This window comes from Ursus americanus, chromosome 12 (genome assembly GCF_024610735.1).
Source record: "Ursus americanus isolate L20-20 chromosome 12, mUrsAme1.1.p, whole genome shotgun sequence".
Classification (NCBI taxonomy): Eukaryota; Metazoa; Chordata; class Mammalia; order Carnivora; family Ursidae; genus Ursus; species Ursus americanus.
In genome coordinates, this window is record NC_142138.1 from 37,785,732 (window position 1) to 37,811,634 (window position 25,903).

The following is a 25,903-nucleotide window of genomic DNA, read 5'->3' on the forward strand; positions in this document are numbered from 1 at the left end:
CCTCAGTTAATCCCCAAATCATTGCTCACTCCCTGGGGAACCTTGGGTAAGTTAATCTCGCTCTACTATAAAATGAAGCCACTAATACCTGCTTTACCAGACTGTTTGAGGATCAGAAAAAAAGTATCCACAAAGCACCTGGAACACAGGAGGCACTCTTAGATGGTAATACCTACTATTAAAACATCACATGGCAAAGAGGGTACTTGTCACAAATATTCAAATGTTAATGTTATGCAATAATAGTAATATTGAATAAGTAATTTTATTTCCATGATCTATTTACACTGTACAAACATTGTTGAAAAGCACCCTACAAGTTCACAGTACATTACAATATATTTACTTTAAAAATATATTCCTTTATAAAAGGTTCATAGAACATTGGCATGTCGACATGTGACAAAACTCTCAAAGCATGTCACCAACTCTGTGATAGCAAGAATGCTTCCATATGTTGTCAATTTCACAATCACAAATCACCACTTGAGTTTTAAATAAAAATTTTAAATAAAAAATGAATCCTACAGTGGAACATTCCCACAGCAATACTTATTATTAGTTAATTAACATGTACTTTCATGGAGATGTTGTTTCATAATAATTTAAAATGTCAACTTAATCTGCCCCAAAAAAACCGTTCCAACAAGTTTCACAGTCCAGAAATTCTTGTCATTTGTTGTTTTCTACTTTTTCTTCTTTGTTGGTTCTCCTGGGTCTACTTTGCGCTTTTTAAAAGTATGCTCATCTTTTTCATCATCTTTAAACAGGAAAGGAAAAGTTTCAATCAGTAATTAAAAAAAAAAGTTAAGCATTAAAATTTCACTGACTTTAGACCAAAATCATTACCCTCAACTTATGTTTCTTCCAGTTTCCTAATAAACACCAAAAACTAACTTTTAGAACTCTGACTTAAAGTGCAAGTAAAAATAAGAAATTTTTAAATTGTAGTGTCATACAAAATTCACAGAGTGACCTTTTAGCGCTATATTAAGGTAGTTAAAAATGAAAAAAATCAGACTTGTTCTGAAAAAAAGCTATCCCCAAATATTCCACAGTATACATTTTGTGTACACTTAAATAATCTACATGTTGTAAAAATGGAACACATTCTATTCTTTTTACCAAAGAAGAGTATCAATCTAACCATGACATCATTTAAGTTGCCATCAGCTGTTCTTTCCCTTCCAATCTCTTTCTCTCCCCGCAAAACAACTCCCTTCCCTAGCTACAACCCCTGTCCTTTTATTTTGAAATTTAAAAAGCACTCACTGGTAAATGTTGTGTGGCTTTATGTTAAGAACTCCATATAGATAGAGTAACGTGTAGAAATTAATAAATTTTAAAATACAAATTTATTTTAAGCACATTACTGGATTCACTGCACTTTTGGCTTTACCTTCCCAATCAACAGATACCCAAAGTTCAACAACTATCACGTGGTGATCTATAAGATATTCTGATGTCGAAAGGGGCCTTCATATTAGAAAAAACTGGGAAGCTGCAGTGGCTGGCTGGCTAAGTAGTAGAGCATGCGACTCTTGATCTTCGGGTGGTGAGTTCAAGCCCCACGCTGGGTGTAGAGCTTACTTAATAAAAAAAAAATGATACTAAAAATAAAAAGCAGGGGAAACGCTGCTTATCACACCATAAACTCCTTATGGAGAAAATACATTTACAACCTAAGCCTTCAGTTCCCTTCTAACTGCACCATATTCAGAATATCTCCTTTGTTGATGTGGAGAATAATTAGAATCAACAACAGATGACTCATCTTCATTCATCTTCAAGCACAGCAGGGCGATGTTATTCATGTATTTCAGAAAGCACTTATGGGTTTATATAGGCAGCAAGATAAAATAAAATTCAGATCAATGAATCATCCTAGGAATTTACAAGCCAGAGTTTTAATCAATAGTTTATCATGTATACACAAAAATAACGTACAAACCAACTGATATGGCACATAGCTCAAATAAGCCAAGGCCTTTGTTTTTTAACTGGAGTTTAATCAACATCATTGCTTGACTTTGAGATTATCTTCACAGTATAAACACTGAAATTACTTTCTAATTCTGCTATAAAATCCACTGTTGACATATTAAAAAGATGACTGTGGGTGCCTGACTTAACTCAGTAAAGTGTTTGCCTTCAGTTCAGGTCATGATCCCAGGGTCCTGGGATCAAGCCCCGCATTCAGCTCCCTGCTCAGCAGAGAGCCTGCTTCTCCCTCTCCGTCTGCCCCTCCCCCCTGCTCATGCTTGCTCTCTCTCAAATAAATAAATAAAATCTTTAAAAAAACCCCCAAATTACTAGGGTTGGAAAAATAATTTTCTATCAGTAATTTGAACAGGAGCTTATGCCATCTAGTGACATAACAAGGCATTGCCTTAAAAACCACAGCAGGATTAAAACAAAAAACAAAACAAAACAAAAAACACCAAGAAAAAAAACCCAAAACAAAGAAAACACCCTGAAATGTTCATTTGCCAAGATTATTGATTTTCTACTCTAGGCCAAATATTACAGATGCATTAGTAAGGAAAAAATTTTTCTTTTTTTTCTTTTTTTTTTTTTTTAAAGATTTTATTTATTTATTCGACAGAGATAGAGACAGCCAGCGAGAGAGGGAACACAAGCAGGGAGAGTGGGAGAGGAAGAAGCAGGCTCACAGTGGGGGAGCCTGATGTGGGGCTCGATCCCACAACGCCGGGATCACGCCCTGAGCTGAAGGCAGACGCTTAACCGCCGTGCCACCCAGGCGCCCCGGAAAAAATTTTTCTATTATGGAATTCATGCCACCTGAGGTAAATAAGTTTACACTGTTAATATGAACTAACTTTCTAAATTCTTAAAAAAAGAAAAAAAAGCATTAGCTACCTTAACTAGGATTTCGTGGTTAAATACATGTAATAGCTAAGCCTTAGTGATTTGCATTTCACAATTACCAAACAAGAAGTGCTAGTAAGTAGCAAGCCTCAATGAGTTTTGAATCTTTCCCAGCTTAGAAGAAAAAAAAATTCTGGAAGAAGTTAACTGGCAAAAAAGGTCAAAGTGCAAAAAATGAATAGGAAAAGTAAAAATAATTTAATAATCTAAAAATCAGATAAATTAAGGGTATGGAATTTCTTAAACAAGGTGTAAGTTAAAAATACAGGTAAAAGATGATCGATTTTATAATGACTTTGTTGAACATGGTATGGGATTCTGAACTGGCAAAAATCACTTCTAAAAAGAGTATCTAAAAAAGAAGGTAGTTATATTCAATAACCAATGTGAGAGTCCACATTAAAGATTCCAGGATTATCTTTTAATTTTATGATCTAGCTTTAAACTGTCTAAGCACTGGGTCCTTTTGTTGTTTGATACTGTTTATGTATACTTTCTGATGGAGGACCATCATATAATCAAAAGAACGAAATTATCTAGGAGAATAACAATATTATTTGCCACATATTTGGGACTTCTTCTATATGAACTCAAGAGGCAAGCTGGAAAAAAGGTAATTCTTTCTGCTTGTTTGTCCTGGTATAGAATCCTCACTTTTTCCATATAGGAACAAAGATAGAGCACCAGCCTATGGTACCTTACTTTGAGTATCAACTCTAGGGGTCTTATTTCCTACAGAACAGCTATTTCTCAAGCACTACAGCTTGCAAAACATAAAGAGAATAAACTCCAGCTTACAGAGGTATCATTTTCATTTAAAGGCCTGAATTTGAATTCTAATTCCACCTTTCCCTAGGTGTGTGAATTTACTTAGGCCAATTTTTTTTTTTTTAAAGATTTTATTTATTTATTTGACAGAGATAGAGACAGCCAGCGAGAGAGGGAACACAAGCAGGGGGAGTGGGAGAGGAAGAAGCAGGCTCATAGCGTAGGAGCCTGATGTGGGGCTCGATCCCATAACGCCGGGATCACGCCCTGAGCCGAAGGCAGACGCTTAACCGCTGTGCCACCCAGGCGCCCCCTACTTAGGCCAATTCTTTAATCTGAGATTATTTCCTTGTCCATAAAAGAGTAATAATGAATTACGTACCACTTCTGTACTAGACTGCTAAGATCAATAAATTTTTAAAATTGTGTGAAAGTACCTATTTTACAGCTTGGCATTTTCTAGTTTTGTGATCATGGAGAAGCCACATTAAGCTCTCATTTCCACATGTCCCTATTTGGTTTCACAAGGTGTAGGAGTAAATATTACTTATGCAAAAATGGTTTTTTATTAATTACATAATGCTATACAGTATGAGATACTTGGATTTAAAGGGATGCCATTTACTGAAATATGCCTTTTAAGTGTCTTCTAATCCATGCTGGAAATCAGTGAAAGAAATGGAAAAGCCAAGCAGAATCAAAATTGAAGAACTCCTACCAGTTATTCTTTCTTCTAAAACAAAACTCTCTGCCTGGTTGTAAAAGGAGCTAAGTAAATAGTCCTGGATTCATGAGAACATCAGATATCTGTTTAACTGGCATGCCCTTCCATAAAAATAACAGTCCAAATATTTAGTTCAATTCAACAATTATACACTGAATATTTAAAATGTACTACAAACTGTAAAGGAACTCATTTTCATAAAGAAGATGCACTTACGAACAAATAATCTCATAAAGGACGATAGGTGCAACCAAGAGCATTGGCACATAAAGTACAGAGGAGCAAATAATTTGAGCGAGGTGCTGACATTTTTTTCCTTCTTCTTTGAATTGGATTTTGAAGGATGAAAGAGGGAGGGAAGAACATTCTGGACTAAGGAGCAACATATGCTGAAAGGCATGGAACCTTAAAATAGCATGGTCTCTTCAGTTTTCAATTTTAAGATCTTAAAGTGCTAGAAGAAGCACCATTTAAAATGAAGGTGGAGAAAGGCAGGGCCTATCAGAAGGCTTTGACTATGCTGCTGGTGAAGGAGTTTAAGCAGGTGAGTTACATAATCAGACATTACTTTTAGACGTGATCACTAGCTACAGTGTGAAGGATGAAATTGGGAGGTTGGGTAAAAGTGTGTAAGCAGAGATTACTGTGGTTACTTACACTCTAAATACGAGATGAAATTATGATATAAACAAGTCAACTAAGTCATTATCTTCCTATTACTATGTAGTAAATCTCAATTAACTTCATTTTGTCACACTAATTTTGGCTTTAAACCACAATTGCTTTCATATAAAATAATGCCTTCAGTTCTTCAAAGCTGCAATCACAAGAAAGAATCCATGATTTAACTGGCTCTGTTTTAATAACGCACCATAAATCATATATACTACTGGTTGATATATCTGAGATTTCACTCTAAGGCCTGAATAACTTAAGATCTTTTTCTAAAACACTGTAAATACTACTGGTTGAGCTTTCAGAAACTTCACTTCAAAGCCGAATTTATACAATCTTTCTCAAAACTGCAGCAAAAATAATAATCATACACCGTATTTAATTTGTTAAGTCGCTAGATTTAAATTCCACTCATTAAATATCTTGTTCTTTTTAAACTCATCACAGGGACCAAAAGGTATTATCAAGGGAGTCTGACTCGCCTTACCTGATTCCACTGTCTCCTCCCCTTCTGGTAGAAGCCTAGCTTTCTTAGCATGCTGTGGGGCATCATCACCATTGTCCTCATATATGTTAGACCATTTTATTGCCATATCCAGCTCTGGAGGGGGAGGTTTCTTCTCAGTAGTGTAGGTCTCCGGAGGTGGTACATAGTTTGACTTCCATATTTTGAATTCCTTTGGAGGCTGTTAAGCAAACACATTAAGAAGCACCGTGACGAACCGAGGTTCCTACAATCGGTACGAGCACATGCATCTCCCTGCCGTTCGCTTATTGTTCAGGCTGACTTTTTTTTTTTTAAGGTTTAAAGACACATTTTTTTTCCATCAAAATCACAATACTGTTAAGTGAAAAGCCAAAGGATTCCCTATACGAATAAAGCTAATAACTTTTAGTTACCAAAGAAGAATCCAGTCTCAGAGATACTACGCCAAGGCTGACCCCTTCAGGAGGCTGCAGCAGACACTGTCTTGGAGGCAACACCGCAGGCACTTCGGCGTCAAAGGGAAGGGGTCTCGGGGAGAAGCTGCAGCGGGGGGGCGGGGGAGTCACCACTGTTAGTCCTCGCAGCGCGGGGTCGGGGCACCGAGCGCGGAGGTTTGGGTCTCCTCACAAGGGGGCGGGGGCTGCGGGCCAGTCTGACACCCACCAGGCTGGGGAAGGGGGCCCGGGCTCCCCAGGGCTGGAGGTGGGAGGGGTGGTGCGGCATCCCGCAGGAGGTGACTGCGTGTGGGGGAACGAACTGCCGGTCCCCAGGAGAGGGCTCAGGAGAAAGGGGGCGGAGGCCGGGGCCACGATCGGGAAACCGGGTCGGGAACCTCACCTCCTCAGGCGCCTTGACGACGTGCCTCTCCCAGTCTATCTGTTTGTTGAGCGGATTGTAGAGAAAGGCCGGGCGAGTCACGCTCCGGAACAGTTCGTCGGGTCCCGGCAGCCGCTTCTCCGCCTTGTTCCCACAGCCGCCCGCCGACTTCGCAGGATCTGGGGTCCTGCGATTCGTTTCCTCCGGCTCGCTGTTATCCTCCTCGCCCGAGGAACCTGAGCTGCTGCTGCCGTAAGCCGCGAAATAGCTCAGAGGGTCCTTCTCTTCGGCCGCCATGACGGCTGCGCGCGACGACTGTAAGCTCCGCCGGAAGCCGGAAGCTGCCCCAGGGCCCGCCCCGCGGTTGGCTCCGCCCCAAGTCTTGCGGTAGAGCGCAGAGCCTGCGCCCCCTGACGGCTGCGCTGAGCTCCTGCCGCCTGACTCCGGACTGAGGCTGGAGGCGGGGAGCGCACTTTGCCAAACAGGGGCTGCTTTATGCTCCTTCTTGAGGAACCCTGAGAGGAGACAAGTCCTGAACCAGTGGTCCTAACCAAACTTTCAACATTCAATAAGAATTTATTAAAGGCATACAAGAGATAAGAATTTTTTTTTCTCTGCCACTTCACCTTAGCCATTACCCAGAGACACCAGGATTTCTTCCTGATGTCACTGCATCTCCTCTTCAAAATGAAAATCGCTCTCAGTATGGTTGCTCCCCGCAGTCATCATGGAAGGCCTCCATGGATGGAGGACTTATCAAGTCACAAACTAAATCCTCTCCAGCTTGACCTCATTCCTGTGGGCTCTGAACAACTATCTTTTTTTTTTTTTTTAAGATTTTATTTATTTATTTGACAGAGAGAGAGACAGCGAGAGAGGGAACACAAGCAGGGGGAGTGGGAGAGGAAGAAGCAGGCTCCTAGTAGAGGAGCCTGATGCAGGGCTCGATCCCAGAACACCGGGATTACGCCCTGAGCCGAAGGTAGACGCTTAACGACTGAGCCACCCAGGCGCCCCTGAACAACTATATTTAATGAAATTCCTCTTGGGTTGCATCCCACCACTCAATGGGTCTTCCAAACTCTCTGGCTTCTCATTGCCAGCTTCTTTCCATTCTTGCTTTGCCCTGTACAGCCCGTAAACGCTGGTCTTGCCCAACGTATTATACCATCTTTCAGCAATACTTATCATTTTGTAGAGGGCATTATAAAGTTGCAAGTGAGCCCATCTCTTTCCATGGCGTTAACTACCTTATGCTTGTGACTCTCAAATCTGGGTTGCCAGCCTCAATCTTTCCGTCCAACCTCTGGACCAGACCTCCATTTGGCTCTTAAAGTTTCCATGTGAACATCCTGCTGGGACCTCAAACATCCATTTACTAGATCAGTAACTTGTCTTTCCATATGACTTGTCTCTGTATGTGTTCCCTCTCTTAGTAAATGATATAACCTAAGCACCAAGAAAACTAGAAATCTTTTACTCCTCTTGGTGATCTAAGAGGGAACGATACTTAAATCAAAGTGAAAAAGTTGGTTGTAGGGCCCCTGGGTGGCTCAGTTGGTTAAACGACTGCCTTTGGCTCAGGTTGTGATCCCGGGGTCCTGGGATCAAGTTCCACATCGGGCTCCTCTTGCTCTGCGGGTAGCCTGCTTCTCCCTGTCCCTCTGCTTGTGCTCTCTCTGTCAAATAAATAAATAGAATCTTAAAAAAAAAAGAAAAAGAAAAAGTTGGTTGTAAACATTTACAGAGCACAGGGAGGGATGCCTGCTCATTCAGATGATACACTCATTCATGACTTGCTGTTCCTGCAGGAGGTAAGCTCCACAGGGCTCCATGTCTGTTTTCTTCACTCCTCTTTCTTTTGTTCATTCTTGGTACCCAGCTCAGTGCCTTTCGCTGAGTAGATGATCAGTAAATAATGTGGGTTATGATAACTTTGTGTAGTTCTAGATAAATGTTTTCTCAACATTTTTCATCCAAATACCTGTGTCAACAGAGGAAAACAATCGTCCCAATGTGCAAAGTTTGGGGGCACCCAAAACCATCCTCACTTCTGACACCAATTGCAAGTTTTTGCTAAAAGGACTCACAAAGCTCACTGAAAGCTTTTTTACTCTTGTTTGTAGTTTATTGCCACAAAAGGATGCAGATTAAAGTCAGCCAAGGAAAGAAGTACAAGGGGTGGAGTCCGGGAGAGTTCCACACACAGAGCTTCCAATATCCTGACCCCATGGAGATATAGACAGTATTAATTTCTTGCAGCAGAGATAAGTGACAGTGTGCATGGAGTATTGCCAATCAGGAGGCTTGCCCAAGCCTTGGCGTTCAGAGTTTTAATTGGGGTTCAGTCATGTAGACATAGTTGATTGCCCATGTGGCTGACCTCAGTTTCTAGCCCCTTCCTAGATAAAACTCTCAAATAAATAAATAAAATCTTAAAAAAAAAAAACAAAACCAAAACCTTGCCCACTGTTGAGTGCCTGTGGGGTTGGGGTACCCAATTTGAGTAATATGGAGTCCCTGTTATCAAAGCCACCAATAGCCTCCCTGTGACCAAGTCCAAGGGCTGCTTCTTACTTCACCTTTTAAGAAGATGGGCCTCCTTCTTTTTTTTTTTTTAAGATTTTTTTTTCTTCGAATTTATGTATTTGTCAGAGAGAAAGAGCAAGCACAAGCAAGGGGAGAAGCAGACAGAGGGAGAAGCAGGCCCCTGCAGAGCAAGGAGCCGGAACTGGGACTCCATCCCAGGACCCCAGGATCATGACCTGAGCCGAAGGCAGACGATCAACCAACTGAGCCACCCAGGCGTCCCGAGATAGGCCTCCTTGAAACACTTTTTTCTCTTGCCTTTCACTAGATCATACACCTTAGTTCTCTTCTTATTTCACAGGGCTCTTTTCAGTTTCCTCTCTTGCCTTCTTCTGTCTCACGTTCAGAGATGTTAGAGCACCTTAGGGTCAGTCCTGGATCATCCTTTCTTTTCTATGAATCCTATGTTTCAAGGTGAATTCATCAAGTCCCATGGTTTAAAATACCATTTTATGCTAATAACTCCCACATTTATATAACCAGTCCAGAACTATTCCCTGAACACCAAATCCTTGTACCCAGTTTCCAACTTCAATGTCTAACAAACACTGCAAACTTAACATGTTTGAGGTAGATTTTCTACCAAGATGGTGATCAACAATTCCTGCCATGCCAGTGCTGCATGCCGCTCCTTCCCTCATGGGTCTATTTCCTCTCCCTTTGGATCTGGGCTAGCCTTGTGCCTTGCTTAGATGACTAGAATGCCTCTGCTTTCTTTTTTTTCCCAGGAGCCCTGAGCCACCATGTAAAGAGAGGTCCAGCTCCTCTGCTGGAGAGACCATGAATAAAGAACCCCAGCCAGCTCCCAGCTAGTGTATCCATCCCAGGTAAGGCACTAGACTTGTGAGTGAATTTATACAATGCCAGTTGAGCCTTTATAAGAATGCAGAATGAGGGGTGCTTGGGTGGCGCAGTCGTTAAGCGTCTGCCTCCAGCTCAAGGCGTGATCCCGGTGTGCCAGGATGGAGTCCCACATCGGGCTCCTCCGCTGGGAGCCTGCTTCTTCCTCTCCTACTCCCCTGCTGTGTTCCCTCTCTCGCTGGCTATCTCTCTGTCAAATAAATAAATAAAATCTTTAAAAAAAATGCAGAATGATCCCAGGATAGACCATCATAAGAACTATGAAGTCAAGTCTAGCCCAATTTGCAGAATCACGACAAATAAATGGTCATTATTTTAAGCCACTAAGTTTTAGGGTGGTGTGTTATGCAGCAATAGATACCTGAAAAACATGTCCAAACTGAACTGTTCATTTCCTACCCTCAATACTCCCCACCTCCCATCATCTGCCCCATCTCTTTAAATTGCAGCATTACCATTATTTTTGAGTAATGTCTGCACCCAACGTGGGGCTTGAACTCATGACCCTGAGATCAAGAGTCATATGCTCTATGGACTAAGCCAGCCAGGCACCTCAAATTGCAGCATTATTAATCCAGGTGCTCAGGTGGAAAGTCAGCCAAGTGTTATCATTTCAAATTTAAAATATAGTTCAAGTCCAAACACTTATTACCAATTCTACCTCTACTTTTCTCCTAGCTTGCTTATTTTAACATTTAATAATCTTTAAATTGGTTTAGCTTCATGCATTACATTTAGTGGCTGTGTCTCATCATCTCCTTCAACCTGAAATGGTTTCTGTCTTTAACTTTCGTGATCTTGATATTTAGACTATAGACCAGTTATTTTGTAGAAGATGCCTCAGTTTGTCTTAGTGATAAATTAAGGTTACGAATCTTTGTTAAGAATATCATGAAAGTCATGTTGTGTTCTTCTCATTGCATTCTATCAGGAGGCATGTGGTTTCACTTGCTTTGGTACTAATTTTAACTTTTTTTTTTTTTTTAAGATTTTATTTTTAGGTAATCTCTATATCCAATGTGGAGCTCAAAGTCACAACCCCAAGATCAAGAGTCACATGTTCTACCAGCTGGGCCAGCCAGGCTCCCCTGATTTTTTGTTTAAGTAGTATCTGGCAGGGTTTTCTACTATCAAGTTACTTTTTTCCTCCTTTGTAATTAGTGTGTGTTTTGTAGGGAGATATTTGAGACTGTCAATATCCCATTCTTCATCGCATTATTCGTCCATTTACATTAGCTCAGCGGCGAGTCTGCTGGAGGATTCTCTCCCTCTGCCTCTCTGCTAGCACATGCACTCTCTAAATAAATAAACTCTTAAAAAAAAAAAGCACCAAAAACCTGTAGAACTGCACAGCACAGAGTGAATCCTAATGTAAACTACTAACTTTAGTTAATAATGTTTCAGGGCTAGTTCATCAATTCTAACAAATGTACCACACTAATGCAAGATGTGAAAATGGAAAACAGAGGAAGTGGGGATAAATGGGAACTCTGTACTTTCTGGTCAATTTTTCTATAAATCTAAAACCATGCAAAAAAATAGTCTATTAATTAAGGTAAAATTTTAAAAGTGAGCTCAGAATTGTTGTTTTTGTAAGAAGTGATAACATGGTATCTATAAAAAGTAACTTTTTCATTCCTGCATTCACCAACCTGTCAGTCTGACATTCTAATTTATGTATTTTCAGCAATAGGTGGTGTCACTGTTTAAAGGGAAAAAAAAATTGACTTCATAAGATTCAGAACACCCAAAAGGCTAAGTTTGTTAAAACCTTAATTTTATTGTCTGTATAGTTAACAGTCTGAAAGAAAACTCAGTGTTATAAACTATAAATGTAGGTGATACAACATATCTAAATTCTTTTTGATTCTGAGTAAACTCTATTTAAAGTAACCACATATCAAATTTTATTTTAATTGATGAAAAGCCTGCTTCTGCTTTTTAACGAGACTTCTTTAAATGTAATGCCACTATTTTCTTATGCCTCGCTGAATGTGAAACATGCTTCCCATAATCTTTAGAAAATGACACAGTACAAAAATCATCCAGGCTTGAAAAAAATTTATCTAAAGAGTATGTCGATCTTCTTCGTGATTGATAAATGCATCAGTCTATCCAGAAATGCACTTGATCTCACCACTTGAAGTAATGTTTCTATAAAAATTGGTACATATAAAAAAAGGTATTTTAGGTATTTACTTCCTATTGAAATACTTGAAACTTCCAAAAAAATAGCACTACAATTGAAAAACTTTTATTGTTAATAGCATATTTCCATCTCTGCTTTTTAAAAGTAATGGAAATAGGCAGAATTATAATTTAAATAAAAACAATGATAGCATAAAATTTTTAAAGGTGTAAAATTAGTCAAACTTTGTTAAAATAAAAAGACAAATCAGGCTAATGGCCCACTTGTTCCAAAGAGCATTAAAGACAGAACTGGCACATATATACACATACACACACACAACATTTCGTCCTAGTTATTTCAACTTGTACAGTGGTCCTCATTAAAAGAGAATGAAAAGTACAGAAAAATATTTTTAAAATCTCACCAAATTACACACAATCGCAGGCTTTTGCTGAGATTTTTCTGTAGGAATGAAAACGATAAGCAAAGATTGTGAAAATCCTAAGAAAACAGTATTAATTAGTAAGGATAATAAGAAATGTATTTTGGCAAATTGAGATCTTAGGTGGCTCAAACTCCCTTAGATGTTCCTCCGCATCAGAAGGGGACTCTCTGTAAGCGTCTATAAGCTCAAGAAAGTGGGAGATTCTTTTCAGTACACTAGCAGTTTTCCGGTCAGTGATTGGCTTTATCACCATATAGATGTAGCTTAATCTGAAAATTACTGCTGAATAGTTGGAAAAGACTATTAGACTGTGAAAATTCTAGCACAAATGCACTGAGACATTATTCCCAGCCTCAGACTCTGTTCTCAAATACAGAAATGTCCCCTATTAAAGTTAGTCTTAAAACATAAAAAATGTGAAAACACTCGATACCTCAAAAATGCAAAGAATAGAAAACACTGAAAAGTACATGATCAACACGATTTTCTTTAGCTATCTGAAAGTACGCTTCTTTTGTCCTCAAAAAGTCTACTTACAAAGTATGCTTCCATAGCATTTTAAAAGACATATACCAAATGTTGTCATTATAGCAATTTTATAAAAAGATTGATCTCCTTTCAAATATTTTTTGTCATTATTAAAAAATTAAAAGGCTATAAACTGTCATTGGTGGGAAACGGCACGTGATCTCAAGGGAAGAAACATCTCACTAGAGTTTCCACAAGTTCCTCCTTCTTCTAACTGCAGCTCTGGTGGCAAAGGAGGAGCCCCGGGGTCCCCAGGTCTGGGAAGCGTAGTGGAAGAGAAGGTGGGATTTTCAGTTCTGCCGACTTCTAGAACAGGCAAATTCAGAGAAGACTCAGTAGAAAAAAAGGGCGCCGTGCTGGATTCTCCTTCGGGATGGTATATGACAGTGGATGCTCTCAGTTTTTCAGAGAAATTACTCTCATTTGAATTTGATCGAGAGAAGTTGTTGGTGGCTCCTCCATCTGGGAAAGGCTCACAGCTGCTACATTTCAGTCCTACAATAAAATTATTCAGATGTAAATGAAAAAGTAACTTAAATTGAGCCCATACCCATCTTGTCAGTTTTTAAAGATTACAAGGGAGTTACCACACAACCAAGATTTAAACAGCAATTTATAAATTCTGTCATAATCCATTTCACGTTTCATTTGCTTTTCCCAACAACCATGAAGTATACCATTATTTTTATTTCCTAGATAAGGAAATAGTCTCAAGGAAGCTAAATGACATGCTACAATTCACATTTAATTTGTATCCTTATATACTTAACCATTGAATGACCTGGAAAAAATTAAGTAGCCCTTAAAGTTTTTCATAAAATAAGAAACAGCTGTCACAACTAATATTCTTTAGCATTCTGGCACAAAATGTATTACACAATAAAAAAAAAAACTTTAAACAGAGCATATGTAAAATTCTGAGTTAATTAATACCAATTACAGATTCTTGAATCACAGGGTGTTAGAAGTGGAAGGGATTTCAGAGGTCCCGTGGGACAGCTCCTCACTAGTAGAGATGAAAAACTAGAGGCCCCAAACAGTTAAGTCATGCCCAACATTCCAGAACTACTTCATGGGAAAGTGAGAACTATAACCCAGTCTCCTCTTCACATTAAATAATGTCCTGGTTCTCAACCTAACAGTTTATTTAAATGACAGTGGTTGTTGCTCTGATCAAAGAATTTTACCATATCCAAGGGGTATAGCCAACAATTAGCCAGCCTCAGGGTAAAAGAACACCCACAAATTCTATCTTGCTGTTAGTCTTAGCAAATATTTCACCTAACTGTCTAGAGGCACAGAACCTTCTGAGCTGACAAATTTTATGTAAAATCTGCGAAGTCTATAAAGTACATTTATATGTCATTTTTTCCCCCACTAGCTTTTCAACTTCACAATACATTCAGCATTTCTGTTCCATGCTATAGGAACTATTTTCTTAAATATGGCTCAGGAGGGGAGACTTACAATGTGTCCCAATATGGACTTACAGAGTTTCTTAAGGGCAGAGCCCTAACTTACTCTTTTCTGTGTCCCCAGTGCCGAGAACAGCCGGAGTAGAGCTACAGCACATGCACATTTATCTTAAGTGCTCTAGAGAAAGGCCCAGGGAGAGAGAGAGATGGGGTTTGTGGGGAGAGGAGGATTTAAACAGTGCAGGCAATTCTCTGTAGTATTCCAATTAGTGATGTATGCTCCAGGGTGAGGGTGAAACACAGGAAATGAATTTGCTATGCCATTGATCAACTTCCGTTCCCATGCCTCTCTCATCATGCCAGACTGAGTGTGACTCTAGTGTTTTACATTATGGATAACTTATATAACATGATTCTTACAAGCATATGCTAACCACTTCATTCTGTGATCAACTGGGGGAAGAAGAACCATCTGAGTTGGACTTACTAAAAATACTTTGCCTATGTATTATTCATGTGTGATAGTGCATTTTCAGGGGTTACTTCTGAGTTGATCTTACATTCTGCAGACTTCAGAAACAAACTCATGTGTATCCTGGGATTTCATTAAAGTTTTGTATAAATGGTATTGTTAAATGAATATAAATATATAACACTGATATTCCACTTTTCCAATGAAATGACATAAGGTAAAAAAAAAAAAAACATAAGTCAAATGTAATTCTGAAGCTGAAACTTTTTGAATAAAAATAAAATAGTCATTTCTGAGTTTTTTGTTTTGTATTTTACTTTTAAAAGCATTGTCACATTTAAATGAATTCTTGGATACCAAAACATCTTACCTTTCAGATGTTCTAGTTTTATATTTCTAAGTTTCAGTACTTCATCTGTAATCTTCTGAATCAGGAAGTTCTGTGTTTTTTCTCGCCGAATAGATTCAACCAATGTATCTAGTCCTTTGGGGTTTTCTTGTAAGTAGTCTAACAATTTTCCAGCCCTTTTTCTACTTGATGTTCGGCAAGAAATTTCTTCAGTGTCTTCTCTACTGAGTATTTTTTTTGCACGTAGATGATCAAAATGTCTCTCAGCTATGATTTTTTCACACAGGTATACACGCAGATTTTCTAAAGCCTAAAAGACATCAAACTGTGCTTCAGTGCCTTTTTTTTTTTTTTTTTAAAACACTTGAAATCACATAGGTGACTGATTATTAGTTAGGAATCTTAACTGGTGAGAGAAAACGTACTGAAGTCAGGAGGCTCAGGCCTACTAAAATCCATGTTATTAAGAAGAAGGGCCAAGAAGACAGAAGTAGGTCCTAGACTAAACATTCCTCGCAGCTTCTGTTGTGCTTTAATCTCATTTTCACGCCTATAAACCAAGACCAGGCTGTTGTGAGGAGGAAGCTGGTCAAATTTAGAGGGCACAGGTCCATGGAAATAGGGAGATATGCTCAGGGCCTCCACCTTCAGGGATAAAGATGAGAGCGGAGGCTTCCATACATTTTAGTTACCCATTTAACAAGGAATCCAGGATTAGTCAGGACCAAAGAGGATAACTTAGTGAGGCGGCATAATTTATAATTTTCTTATGTTTATTAATTTTCCATTTTCCTAGAGTAAAACCATAAGAGTGTCTATCCTAGAGTAAGAGTGTTTTTCCTAGAGTAAAACCATAGGAGTCCATAATGTGTCTATCTTTGGAATCAGTTGGAAAGACTATACCCTAACTCAACAAGTCAACTGGTAGAAGGGAAGTGGGCGTGGGATGGGGGAGTATGCTAAAGAAATAATGAATGCTGCAAGAAATTAAAGAAATGAAGAAAAGAAAATCACAGAAAACAGGCTTAGATATGAGGTCTGAAAACAGGAGCGTAATTAGCAGAAAGCTGGTGTGGGTCTCAATAAATAGCATTAATAATTTCGTATCAGTGACTGTATCCTATCTCTTCCATTTATTAGATATGTGATCGTGGGTAAGCAACTTAACTCCTCGGTGCCTCAGTTTCCTTATCTGAGTATTAAGAGGAATAAAATAATATATGTAAAGTACTTAGAAAAGTGCCTGGTACATAGTAAGTCGTCAACAAATGTTAGTGATGAAGACAATGATGACTAATTTGACTTGCATTTATCATGATGAGCTAAAGGCAATGGAAGATCTTAGAAGTATCCGAGTACATGGTGGCAGGAAAGTAGGCTGGGTGAAGGGTTCCTATAGTTCTCAGTCCACTGAACTCCCACATTCATGTATTTATTCATACAACAAACATTTCATATATCTAAATACCTAATATGCCAAGTGCTGAGCATACAAAGATGAGCAAGACTTGAATCCTGTACATAAAGGGCACATGGTCTAGTTGGAGATTACATATCAGACACAACCAATAATTATAAGACAATGTGATATGGTCCAGAAAAAAACCCCACAGGTACTGAGGAAGCACAGAGTAAACAACTAACTACACCTCCATGACCTGGGAAATTTGCAGAGGCTACACTTGTAGCATGAAGGTGCACAGAAGGGAATACTAACAAGTCTGGGGTAGTTGGGATGCAGGGTGCATGTGAGACAGTAGTTAAGAAATGAACCTGGAAAGGAAAACGGGTTGGATTATGGAAGAATTTTTATAACACGTTAAGGAACATACATTTCCCTGCAGCCAAAAGAGTTATCAAAGGTTTACAAATAAGAAGCAATAAAAAAAAGTTTGCAGAGGACTAGGGGAGCAAAAATTGGGAGACCCATAAGAAGACTGTCACAATATTTTACATAAGCTGTGTTGAGTGCATGGATTTTTTTTTTTTAAGATTTTATTTATTTATTTATTTATTCGACAGAGATAGAGACAGCCAGTGAGAGAGGGAACACAAGCAGGGGGAGTGGGAGAGGAAGAAGCAGGCTCATAGCAGAGGAGCCTGATGTGGGGCTCGATCCCATTACGCAGGGATCACGCCCTGAGCCGAAGGCAGACGCTTAACCGCTGTGCCACCCAGGCGCCCCGAGTGCATGGATTTAAGCTGTGGGGATGGAGAGAGAGAATAGATTTAAAGCTCAACTCCTTGAAAAAACTTCATCCGTTGTCAACTCTACCATTTATATGCTGATGATCCCCAAACTTGTGTATGTGATCAAGACTTTTTCCACCTAGACATCCCAAAGGTACTTTAAATTTACCTTGTCCAAAACCAAATTTGTTATCTTTGCCTATCCTTTCCCTCTGATATTGTTAACTCATTTGGGAGTACCACCATCCATCCAATCATGCGATAAACCTACAATTCATCCTCCACTTCCTCTCTTTTGCTCACCTGCCACATCTGATCGCCCACCCACCAAGTCCTGCCAATTTATCCCTTATGTTTATCTAATCGGCCCCTTCACTTCATTTCTATTATTAGCATTGCCTTAGCTCAGGTCTTCACCATATGTTGCATGGACTATTAACAAACAAGACACCTAGCTGTACTTCCTATTTCTTTTCTCCTGCTCAAATTTCTCCTTCACACATCTATCAGGTCTTCCAATTTTTCAAGAGAAAATGGAAATCTGGAGTGTTATGTGAATTCTACTAATATTGAAATATTGTCAGTTAATTTTGTAAAAATTTAAAACTTGGTGTGTTCCACCAACTTAAAAGATAGAGTTCCTCAACTTTGGCAGAATAGTACAGAGGTCAAGAGTGTGGCTCTGGATCAGGCCAACTTCAGTTCAGATCTTAAATCTGCCATATACTCCTGTAAGAGCTGGGGCAAGTAACTTAACCTCTCTAAGCTTCGGGTTACTTACGGAATAGTGATAAACAGCCTGCAGGACTGTTAGAAGGACTTAGTAGGACAGTGAATATGAAGACTCGACACAGTCTCTGATACACAGTAGGTGCCCAATAAATAACAGCTGTTTGATAATGGCAGACAGGGTACTTCATAATACGGATCCTGCCTACCTCTGGAGCGTAATCTATCACCACCTCTACCTGTCCTGGTACTTTATGTTCTACCTAAAAGCTGCTGTTTGTCACTATATAGTTCTTTGTGTTGTTACTTTGTCTGGTTTTCTGTTCTCAGACCCTAAGCCCCTATTTATCACTTACAGTGCAGCACAGCGGTCACTCCTTCAGGAAGCTTTGCTTGAACTCCCCAGATGGAGTGAGGCACCCCTCTCCTCTGTCCTTATAGCACCCTGTGCGATTATTTCACTTGTCTATATACCACGACTTCACTTCTTATCTCCCAATTCATTTCTACTCTGTGTCACTACTCTTTTCAGCCACCAAAAACCTCCTCACTGTCAAATCTCATACTTGTCAGTCTTCATCTTACCTCTCAGCAGCATGGACACAGCTGATCACTCACTCCCTCCTTGAAATACTGCTTTCTTGTCTTATATGAATACCACACTCTTTATTCCCACCTCTGTGGCTATCACCTTTCACTTTTTAAAACTCCCCAATGATCTCCCTTTTCTCTTTAGCTCTCAACTTCCAAGGTGAACTCATTCAATCCCACACTTATATTTCTAGCTCAGATCTCCTTTCTGATCTTCAGACTTGTAGGTCTAATTGCTGATTTAACATTTTCACTTACCAGTCTGATACCACTCTCTTTCTCCACTTCATCTTAGCCAAAAGGCCGAGAAGCGATACCACTCTCTTTCTCAACTCAATCCATCACCAAGTCTTATCATTTCTATTTCAAAAATGCATCTGGAATTCTCTTGTTCCATCCATTTCCATGGCTTTCAGCCTGATCCAAATCACCATCAGCTCTCAACTATATAAATTCTAAGAATCTCCTCACTGGTTTCCCTCTTCTTACTTTGGCTTTCCTTAGTCCATACAACAGGCAGAGGGATTAAAAATATAACATAATTCTTCAACAGACCCCCTACTACACTTGGGAAAAAAATCCTAACACTTTATTACCACCTGTAAGACCCTTCATGAACTGGCTCTAGCCCACCTTTGTAACTTCACCTCAGGGCACCCTCTGCCTGTTTCCAATTTCCCCAAGTCACAAAGGTCTTGCCTGTTTTAGGTCCTTTGCAAATTCTATTCTGCCTAGATTATTCCCCCAGTTCTGTCAAATTCTTCGCAACCAGTTTAAATGTAACCTTCCCTGAATTCTATGTCAAGTAGATTCTCCCTGCTACTGTCTCAGTACCTGTTTGTCTCCTTCATAGTACTTACCATAATTTGTAATCATATATTTGTTTTCAACCCTAATGACCTATATGTTTGAAGCAGGCAAAAACCAGGCATGTTTTGTTCAACTCTGTATATCCTGCACTTAGCAGAGTGTCAAGTAGATAGTGTTTCAGATAAATGGAAAATTCACTGCACATATACTGTAATTTGAAATTATTAATTTATGTCTGTCTACCTCCTCCCAAGAAATCAAGTTCTTTTCAAACTGGGACTGTGTCTTAGTCTTTAATTTTTGAACTGTTAGAATCATGCATGCCTCACAGCAGTCTGTTAATCCATATTTATGAAACTGAACTAAATCCAACCCAAAAGATGAGGTAAACAACTAGAGTGGGTGGGTGGGGGAGCGGGAGGAGCATAGTGAAAAAGTGGGACTTTCCAGGATGTTGGGTGGTGGTATACTATCCATCAAGACAGAGAATACCGCAGGGGACAGCAAGCAGCTTTGGGGAAGGGATGATAAAAAGTCCAGTTTTTGACAGGATGAGAAGTGTGCAGAATATAAAAGTGGATTTCCAGTAGATATCTGGAAATAAGTACCTAGAGTTGACAAAGAAGGAACTCCAAATATGTGTATAATTTTAAAACCTTCTGAGGTCATCAACCATTTTGAAAACAGATGAGAAAAATTTCTAAGAAAAAAAATGTGCATATACTTTTTTCTTATAGACCTCCTGCAAACCACTCATGATTCTCCAAGGTCATGAATGTCTGGTATAGCTGTAAATTGAAATCATGGAGATAGATAATATCAATGAACTGATAGGAAAAACATGAATGAAGACCTGGAAGACACTCTTCATAACTGTTTGTGTACAGGTTTTATATTTATGCTCACTTGTAACCTCTCACAGCCTTTTGTTATCAGCTGTAAAATGGGAATGACAATTATTTCCCTTAGAGGCTGCTGTAAAGATTAAATGGGAATATTGCCAATTGTGTGACAAAGAACCTGGAACACCACAGGCCTAGCTCTTAAAGTTCATGGTTCCACTGGCACAAATCTTATATAAGACAACACTCATTTATTCTATGGTAGTTATCAATGTCCCAGTCTTATCTCAAATAGAATATAAAGCAAAGGCCTGACTGTCCTTTTTTTGTATCTTTCTAGGCCCAAGAACAGTACTTTCCATATATTAAGTGCTCCATAAAAATCTGCTGAATGAAGAAACTAAGGCAGAAATCCCAATCATATCCAGTTTCCTTCTGCTAATGAGTCACACCAATTGTAATTATGTAATTATGAGTACAGTGTAATAAACCTTCCAAGGGAGGGAAAGGGGAAGAATTTAAGGTAGATGAACATTTAAAAAGCTGCTGTCTTGTCCAGTTCACAAACATGATTCTGTGTACGTATTAAGGTGTTAAACTGGAACTCATTTTCTGTTGAGTTTCTGTGTTTAAGTTACATGAAGTTATTTCAGTGGTACCCATATAGGTCTTATATGGCAAAACAAGTAATTAAAAGCAAAAGAAACAAGAAATAACTTAACAAGTAGGTATTAAGATTTGGGCAGTTCTGCAGCGTCCAAGCAACAGACCATAATTTAGGTACTGAATATTTTCAGCATTTACCTGTAAATTAATTTTCGGCTACACCCACCCCCCCCAATTTAAATATGTGGGCGTCTGCTTACTAGGGGAATTCCAGGTTGTGCTTTCAGCTGTTGAGCTTCCCCCAACCCCCCTTATAAAAGAGTTTCACATATTTGCTCCACTGCTTGGATCCTTTAACTGGCCCAGTTTTTGCTCCAGGTTGAGCCAGCAGCCTAAGGATTCTGACTCAAGAATGAACCTGGGCAGAGGATTCCCAACAACGCAGCCCCAAAGCGCAGGGGTAAAAATCACCGGGGGATGAGTGATGAGTGGGCAAGAAGCTGACTGCGAAGAAACGCTCCACTGGACAAGGTTTCAGGAACCCAAGTCCTGCTTTTAGCGATTTTAAACGTGGATTAACAGGTTACGAGGGATCACTTCCACCAAGGTACCTCGGGTGCCGTCCTGCGGTGCCTGGACCTTCCGCTTCTTCCACCCCAAGGCTCCTCTTCCGACGCGGACTCCCACTCCGGGTTTCCGCTTTCCTCGCCCGCCGGGCCGCTGCCTGCTCCTGCCCACCCTCGACCCCCTGCCCTGGACGGCGCCTGGACAAGGCTGTGCTACTCACGTCTTTCTTCACTTCTGTCAGGTCCTCCTCGGTGAGGGACGGCGCGGTGGGCTCCATGGCGGAGGAGGGAGTTAGCGCTTCTTCCGGGTCCGGGAGCTCCTGCAGCACCGCCCGGCCAGGCTGGGGACTTCGGCCTCCGGGTTAAGGGGGAGAAGGGCAGGAGGAACGAGTCGAGAGGAAGAGGACTGCCCCTTCGAAAACAGAGGGGCTTAGGGACGAAACCGTAGAGCTTCCGGCTCCGCCTCTGGGGCCGAGGGCACTGCAGACCTATGCGTCCCAAAACTGGGTTCCGTGTCGCTCTCCTTCCTCTCCAGGAGGCTTAGGCGCAGGCCCCGCCCCTCGACGAGCCTGGGCGAGCCTTGGAACCCGCCCCATCTCAGACGGAACCAATCGGTGCCGGCCAGTGGGCCTAGCCTGTCCCTGCCCCCCGGCCGGATCCTTTCAGGAGTGGCTCCGCCCACAGTCCCCGCACCTTATTTGCGAGGAGCAGCCGGTTGGCCTCCCGGTAAGGGCTCGTTTCCGTAGGTGGGGCCCGTTGCTCCTCCCGCCGCACGCCCCGCCTTCGCAGGCTGCTCACCGGTGGAGGCGGGTCTCTGCCTGTCAGTACCTCTGGGTTCCGCCCCTTTTCCCAAACCCTGCCCTGCAATTTCCGGGTGCTGTGTTAGCCTACTGAAGTGTTAGGTTATTTGCTCACGTGCAGATACCGGCGCATGCACATATACAACACACACGCAGCTTAACTCCAATAGTAAAGAAATTTTTGAAAGAGAGAAACCACCTATAATCCCCTCGTTTTAATACCTAATTTAACGTCTGCATACTTTTTGGTCGCTGTTTTTTATAATCCTGTTTCCTTATTTGTTCATCTGTGTGATCATATGTCTGGCTTACAGGGCTGCTGTGAGAATTAGATGATACTATGTATGTAAGGTTCTTAGAGGTACTTGGCACACAGTATGAACTCAATGTATTATTATCTTGTATTACTCAAACATTTATTGAGTCCTTACTAATATGTCCTAGTCATCTTATCCTGGAAGAGTTCTACTTTTATGGAGGAGACTGATAAACAGACAACTCTTCCCAGAATGTTATCTAACTACTAATAGAGGTGTATACAAAACAACATAAATAATGAATAACGTGGGTGAGAAGTTCAAAACATGGCCTGGGCACAAGACATGTTTGGGCAACATGATAAATAAGCTGGATGGTATCTGAAATGGTGAGGGTAGATAGAAATGACAAGAGGAACAAAGTCAAACTTGGGAACTCCAACATTTTTTAAAAGTAAACTCTACACCCAACATGAGGCTCAAACTCACAACCCGGTATCAAGAGTTGAACGCTCTACCTACTGAGCCAGCCAGTTAGACACCTCTTGGGAACTCTAACATTTAAGGGAAGAGAAAGCAAAAAAAAAAAAAAAAAAAAAAAAGAACAATGTTGCTAAAGCCACACCAATGTAGTTTTGATCAGGTTGCATCATAAGCTTCTGACATTTACATTACATCATATCTTTTCCTATGTTGATACACAGTCCAGTTTTTTCTGATTGCTTAATCTTCCCTCATCTTGGTATAACCCAATTTACTTAACCATTTGTGCTTTCATTTCACAAATATTTATTGAATGTCAACTATGTACCAGACAGTGTTCTAGGTGCAGGGGAAATAGCGATGAACAAAATAGATAAAAAATTCCTTCCTTCCTGGAATTTAAATTCTAGCATACATGTGTTTTGGGGCAGGGCAGAGAGACATTTGGAAAATGATATGTAAAGTTATTATGTTAGAAGATGATAAATACTAAGAGAAAATACAAAACAGGAAAGTAGAATGAGGGTATATGGAATGTTAACATTAAAGTTTTTTTATTCAAGTATAATTAACATACAGTGTTATATTAGTTTCAGGTGTACAATAAAATGATTCAACAATTCTCTACATTACTCAGCACTCAGCGCTGGAGTGGTAACATTTAAAACAGGGTGGTTAGTGAAGATCTCATGGAGAAGGGGAGATTTCAGTTACCACTTGAAGGAAGTGAGGGAATGAGTCATGTGGACATACAGAGAAAGATTAGGAGTAGAGGGAACAGCCAATGAAAAGTATCCAGCGGGACTGGAAAGGAGCTGAGGTCCTCGTGTGCTATACTGTAAATGTGCGCTCTGACTTTACTCTGAGTCATACGGGTGTACTCTGAGTCAAATGGGAAGCCACTGGAGGGTTCTGAGCAGGGGAGTGACATGATCCGATTTATGATTTGAAAAAGGAACACTTTCACTGTTTCCTTGAGGGGAAAGAAGATGGAAAAGAGGAGACCAGTTAAGGTACTGTTCCCAAAATCCAGGCCCCAGGAGGTGGTGGCTCACGTCAGGGTTAGTAGCAGCAAGGATGGTGGGGACCTTTGGAAGAGAAGTGAGGACGCGGTTTCATTTCCTTTTTAAAAGGGTTACTCTGGCTGCTGAGAGTAGACCGTAGGTGTTAAGTGTGGACACAGAGACAGCTGGAGGCTACCACAGTGATCTAGGGGAAGATGAGGGTGGCGTGACCAGAGTGGGAGCAGTGGTGAGCACTCCCTCATGGTTACCTTGTTATTCCCAATTTGTCATTGTTATAATTTTGTCCCCCAATTTTTCATCTACATATTCTCCATCCTTTTTCCTTTTGAATTATCATTTCCTTTGCATAAATTCTCAGGAGTAGGAGTACAGAGCCCAAGGAAATGTCTTTTCATATATATATTTCCACAGCTTCTCTCCAACGTCTTGGTCCATCTGCGTGTGGAAATGAACTGTTTTACCACAACTATACAAGGTCTGCTCACGAAGGAGGGGATTCAGCATCCATCAAAGTAAAGTGATTTGAACGATGCCAATTTGACACATTCATATGGATAAAGCCATTAGGAAGTGGTGGTTGTTCTATTTTTTCTTTCTTTCTTTCTTTCTTTCTTTCTTTCTTTCTTTCTTTCTTTCTTTCTTTCTTTCTTTCTTTCTATTTTATTTTTTTTTTCTAGAGAGAGAGAGTGCATGTACATGTGTACCTGAGTTGGGGAGGAGAATAGGGGATGGAGGTGAGAAGCAGAGGGAGAGGGAGAGAGAGAATCTTAAGCAGGCTCCACACCAGCAGAGATCCCAACATGGGGCTCAGTCTCATGACCCTGAGATCGTGACCTGAGCCAAAATCAAGAGTTGGATGCTTAACTGACTGAACCACCCAGGTGCCCCTGTTGTTCTTTTCTTAAACAAAACATTTAAAACACACCAAACTATAAAGAAAAATATTACAAACATCTATATTTACTACCAAGATTTGACAAATATTGATATTTTGCCACATTGCCTTTTGTTACCACTATTGATTACCCAATATTAGTGGCAGACATCTCTGATTCTTGAGGCTTCTTTCATGACTCTTTATACATTTGACTTTCTCCTTGTTGTTGACCATTATCTCATTTCTGACACCTCCAATGTCCTTCTATCCTCAGTATGCAATTCTTTATTCATTAACTCAGCTAAAAAGTGAAGTGTCTGCTATGTGTCAGATATGGGAGTTATGGAGGCAGGATCAGGGATTGGGAGGGACTGAGTGAAGAGCTTAGGGATTTTTTAAAGCTGAGAGCTTACTATTTTGTTTTTGAGGCCATGTCTCAATGTTCCCAAGTCAACAGTCTGTGTCAAAGCAGCCATGTCTGAATATCATGTGCTTAATCACAGAGCTGGTTCATGGCAGGCCTTGCAGTTTCCAGTCCTGCTTTCTTTCTAGTGCACCATACTTCCTTCATAAGCAGACACACTTCCCCTTCTCTGCTAACCACATGGTCAGACCGTAATGAGGATTGGGCACCTTTTCCAGAAATAGCCCTGTCCATTCTTTACCTTGCAGTAATTTGACCTCTTCCCCACTCTCTCCAACCCCACCTCAAGTTCTAGGTGCACTGTCTCCTACTGTGAAATACAAGGCATCTGATAAATGTACCATGAAAGAAAGAGTTGAGGCACTACAAACACGAGACAGCATATCATGTTGGCTAAATATGAAGATGTTTGTCATCTGACAGACTTAGGCTGGTGTATTAGTTTCCTAGGGCTGCTGTAACGAATTACCACAAACCAGGTGACTTAAAACAACAGAAATGTATTCTCTCACAGTGCTAGAGGCTAAAAGTTCAAAATTGGCAGGGCCATGTCC

At 40.4% G+C, this 25,903-nt stretch overlaps 2 protein-coding genes across 2 annotated transcripts; both read right to left on the reverse strand.

The window, feature by feature from the left end:
* Positions 1–386: 386 nt before the first annotated feature.
* Positions 387–6,676, reverse strand: C12H1orf52 (chromosome 12 C1orf52 homolog). The gene is made up of 3 exons (XM_045801876.2): positions 6,381–6,676; positions 5,544–5,742; positions 387–760 (listed from the first exon to the last, which is right to left on the reverse strand). Exons 1-3 carry the CDS (start codon positions 6,654–6,656, stop codon positions 687–689), a joined length of 549 nt encoding a protein of 182 aa, XP_045657832.1. The 5' UTR covers positions 6,657–6,676; the 3' UTR covers positions 387–686.
* Positions 6,677–11,569: 4,893 nt separating this feature from the next.
* BCL10 (BCL10 immune signaling adaptor) lies at positions 11,570–22,273 on the reverse strand. Its single transcript, XM_045801873.2, has 3 exons — positions 21,705–22,273; positions 15,171–15,459; positions 11,570–13,408 (listed from the first exon to the last, which is right to left on the reverse strand). The coding sequence occupies exons 1-3, from the start codon at positions 21,759–21,761 to the stop codon at positions 13,050–13,052; spliced, it is 705 nt and encodes a 234-aa protein (XP_045657829.1). The 5' UTR covers positions 21,762–22,273; the 3' UTR covers positions 11,570–13,049.
* Between the last annotated feature and the right edge of the window lie 3,630 nt (positions 22,274–25,903).

Excerpts from the sequence above, each read along its gene's own strand:
- BCL10 (XM_045801873.2), bottom strand. The coding sequence starts at position 21,761 with ATGGAGCCCACCGCGCCGTCCCTCACCGAGGAGGACCTGACAGAAGTG. Across the intron at positions 15,460-21,704 it reads TGACAGAAGTGAAGAAAGAC|GCTTTAGAAAATCTGCGTGT; the intron begins GTGAGTAGCACA and ends GATGTCTTTTAG. Across the intron at positions 13,409-15,170 it reads AAAACTAGAACATCTGAAAG|GACTGAAATGTAGCAGCTGT; the intron begins GTAAGATGTTTT and ends ATTTTATTGTAG.
- C12H1orf52 (XM_045801876.2), bottom strand. The coding sequence starts at position 6,656 with ATGGCGGCCGAAGAGAAGGACCCTCTGAGCTATTTCGCGGCTTACGGC. Across the intron at positions 5,743-6,380 it reads TCGTCAAGGCGCCTGAGGAG|CCTCCAAAGGAATTCAAAAT; the intron begins GTGAGGTTCCCG and ends TTTGCTTAACAG. Across the intron at positions 761-5,543 it reads GGAGGAGACAGTGGAATCAG|ATGATGAAAAAGATGAGCAT; the intron begins GTAAGGCGAGTC and ends TCCTGTTTAAAG.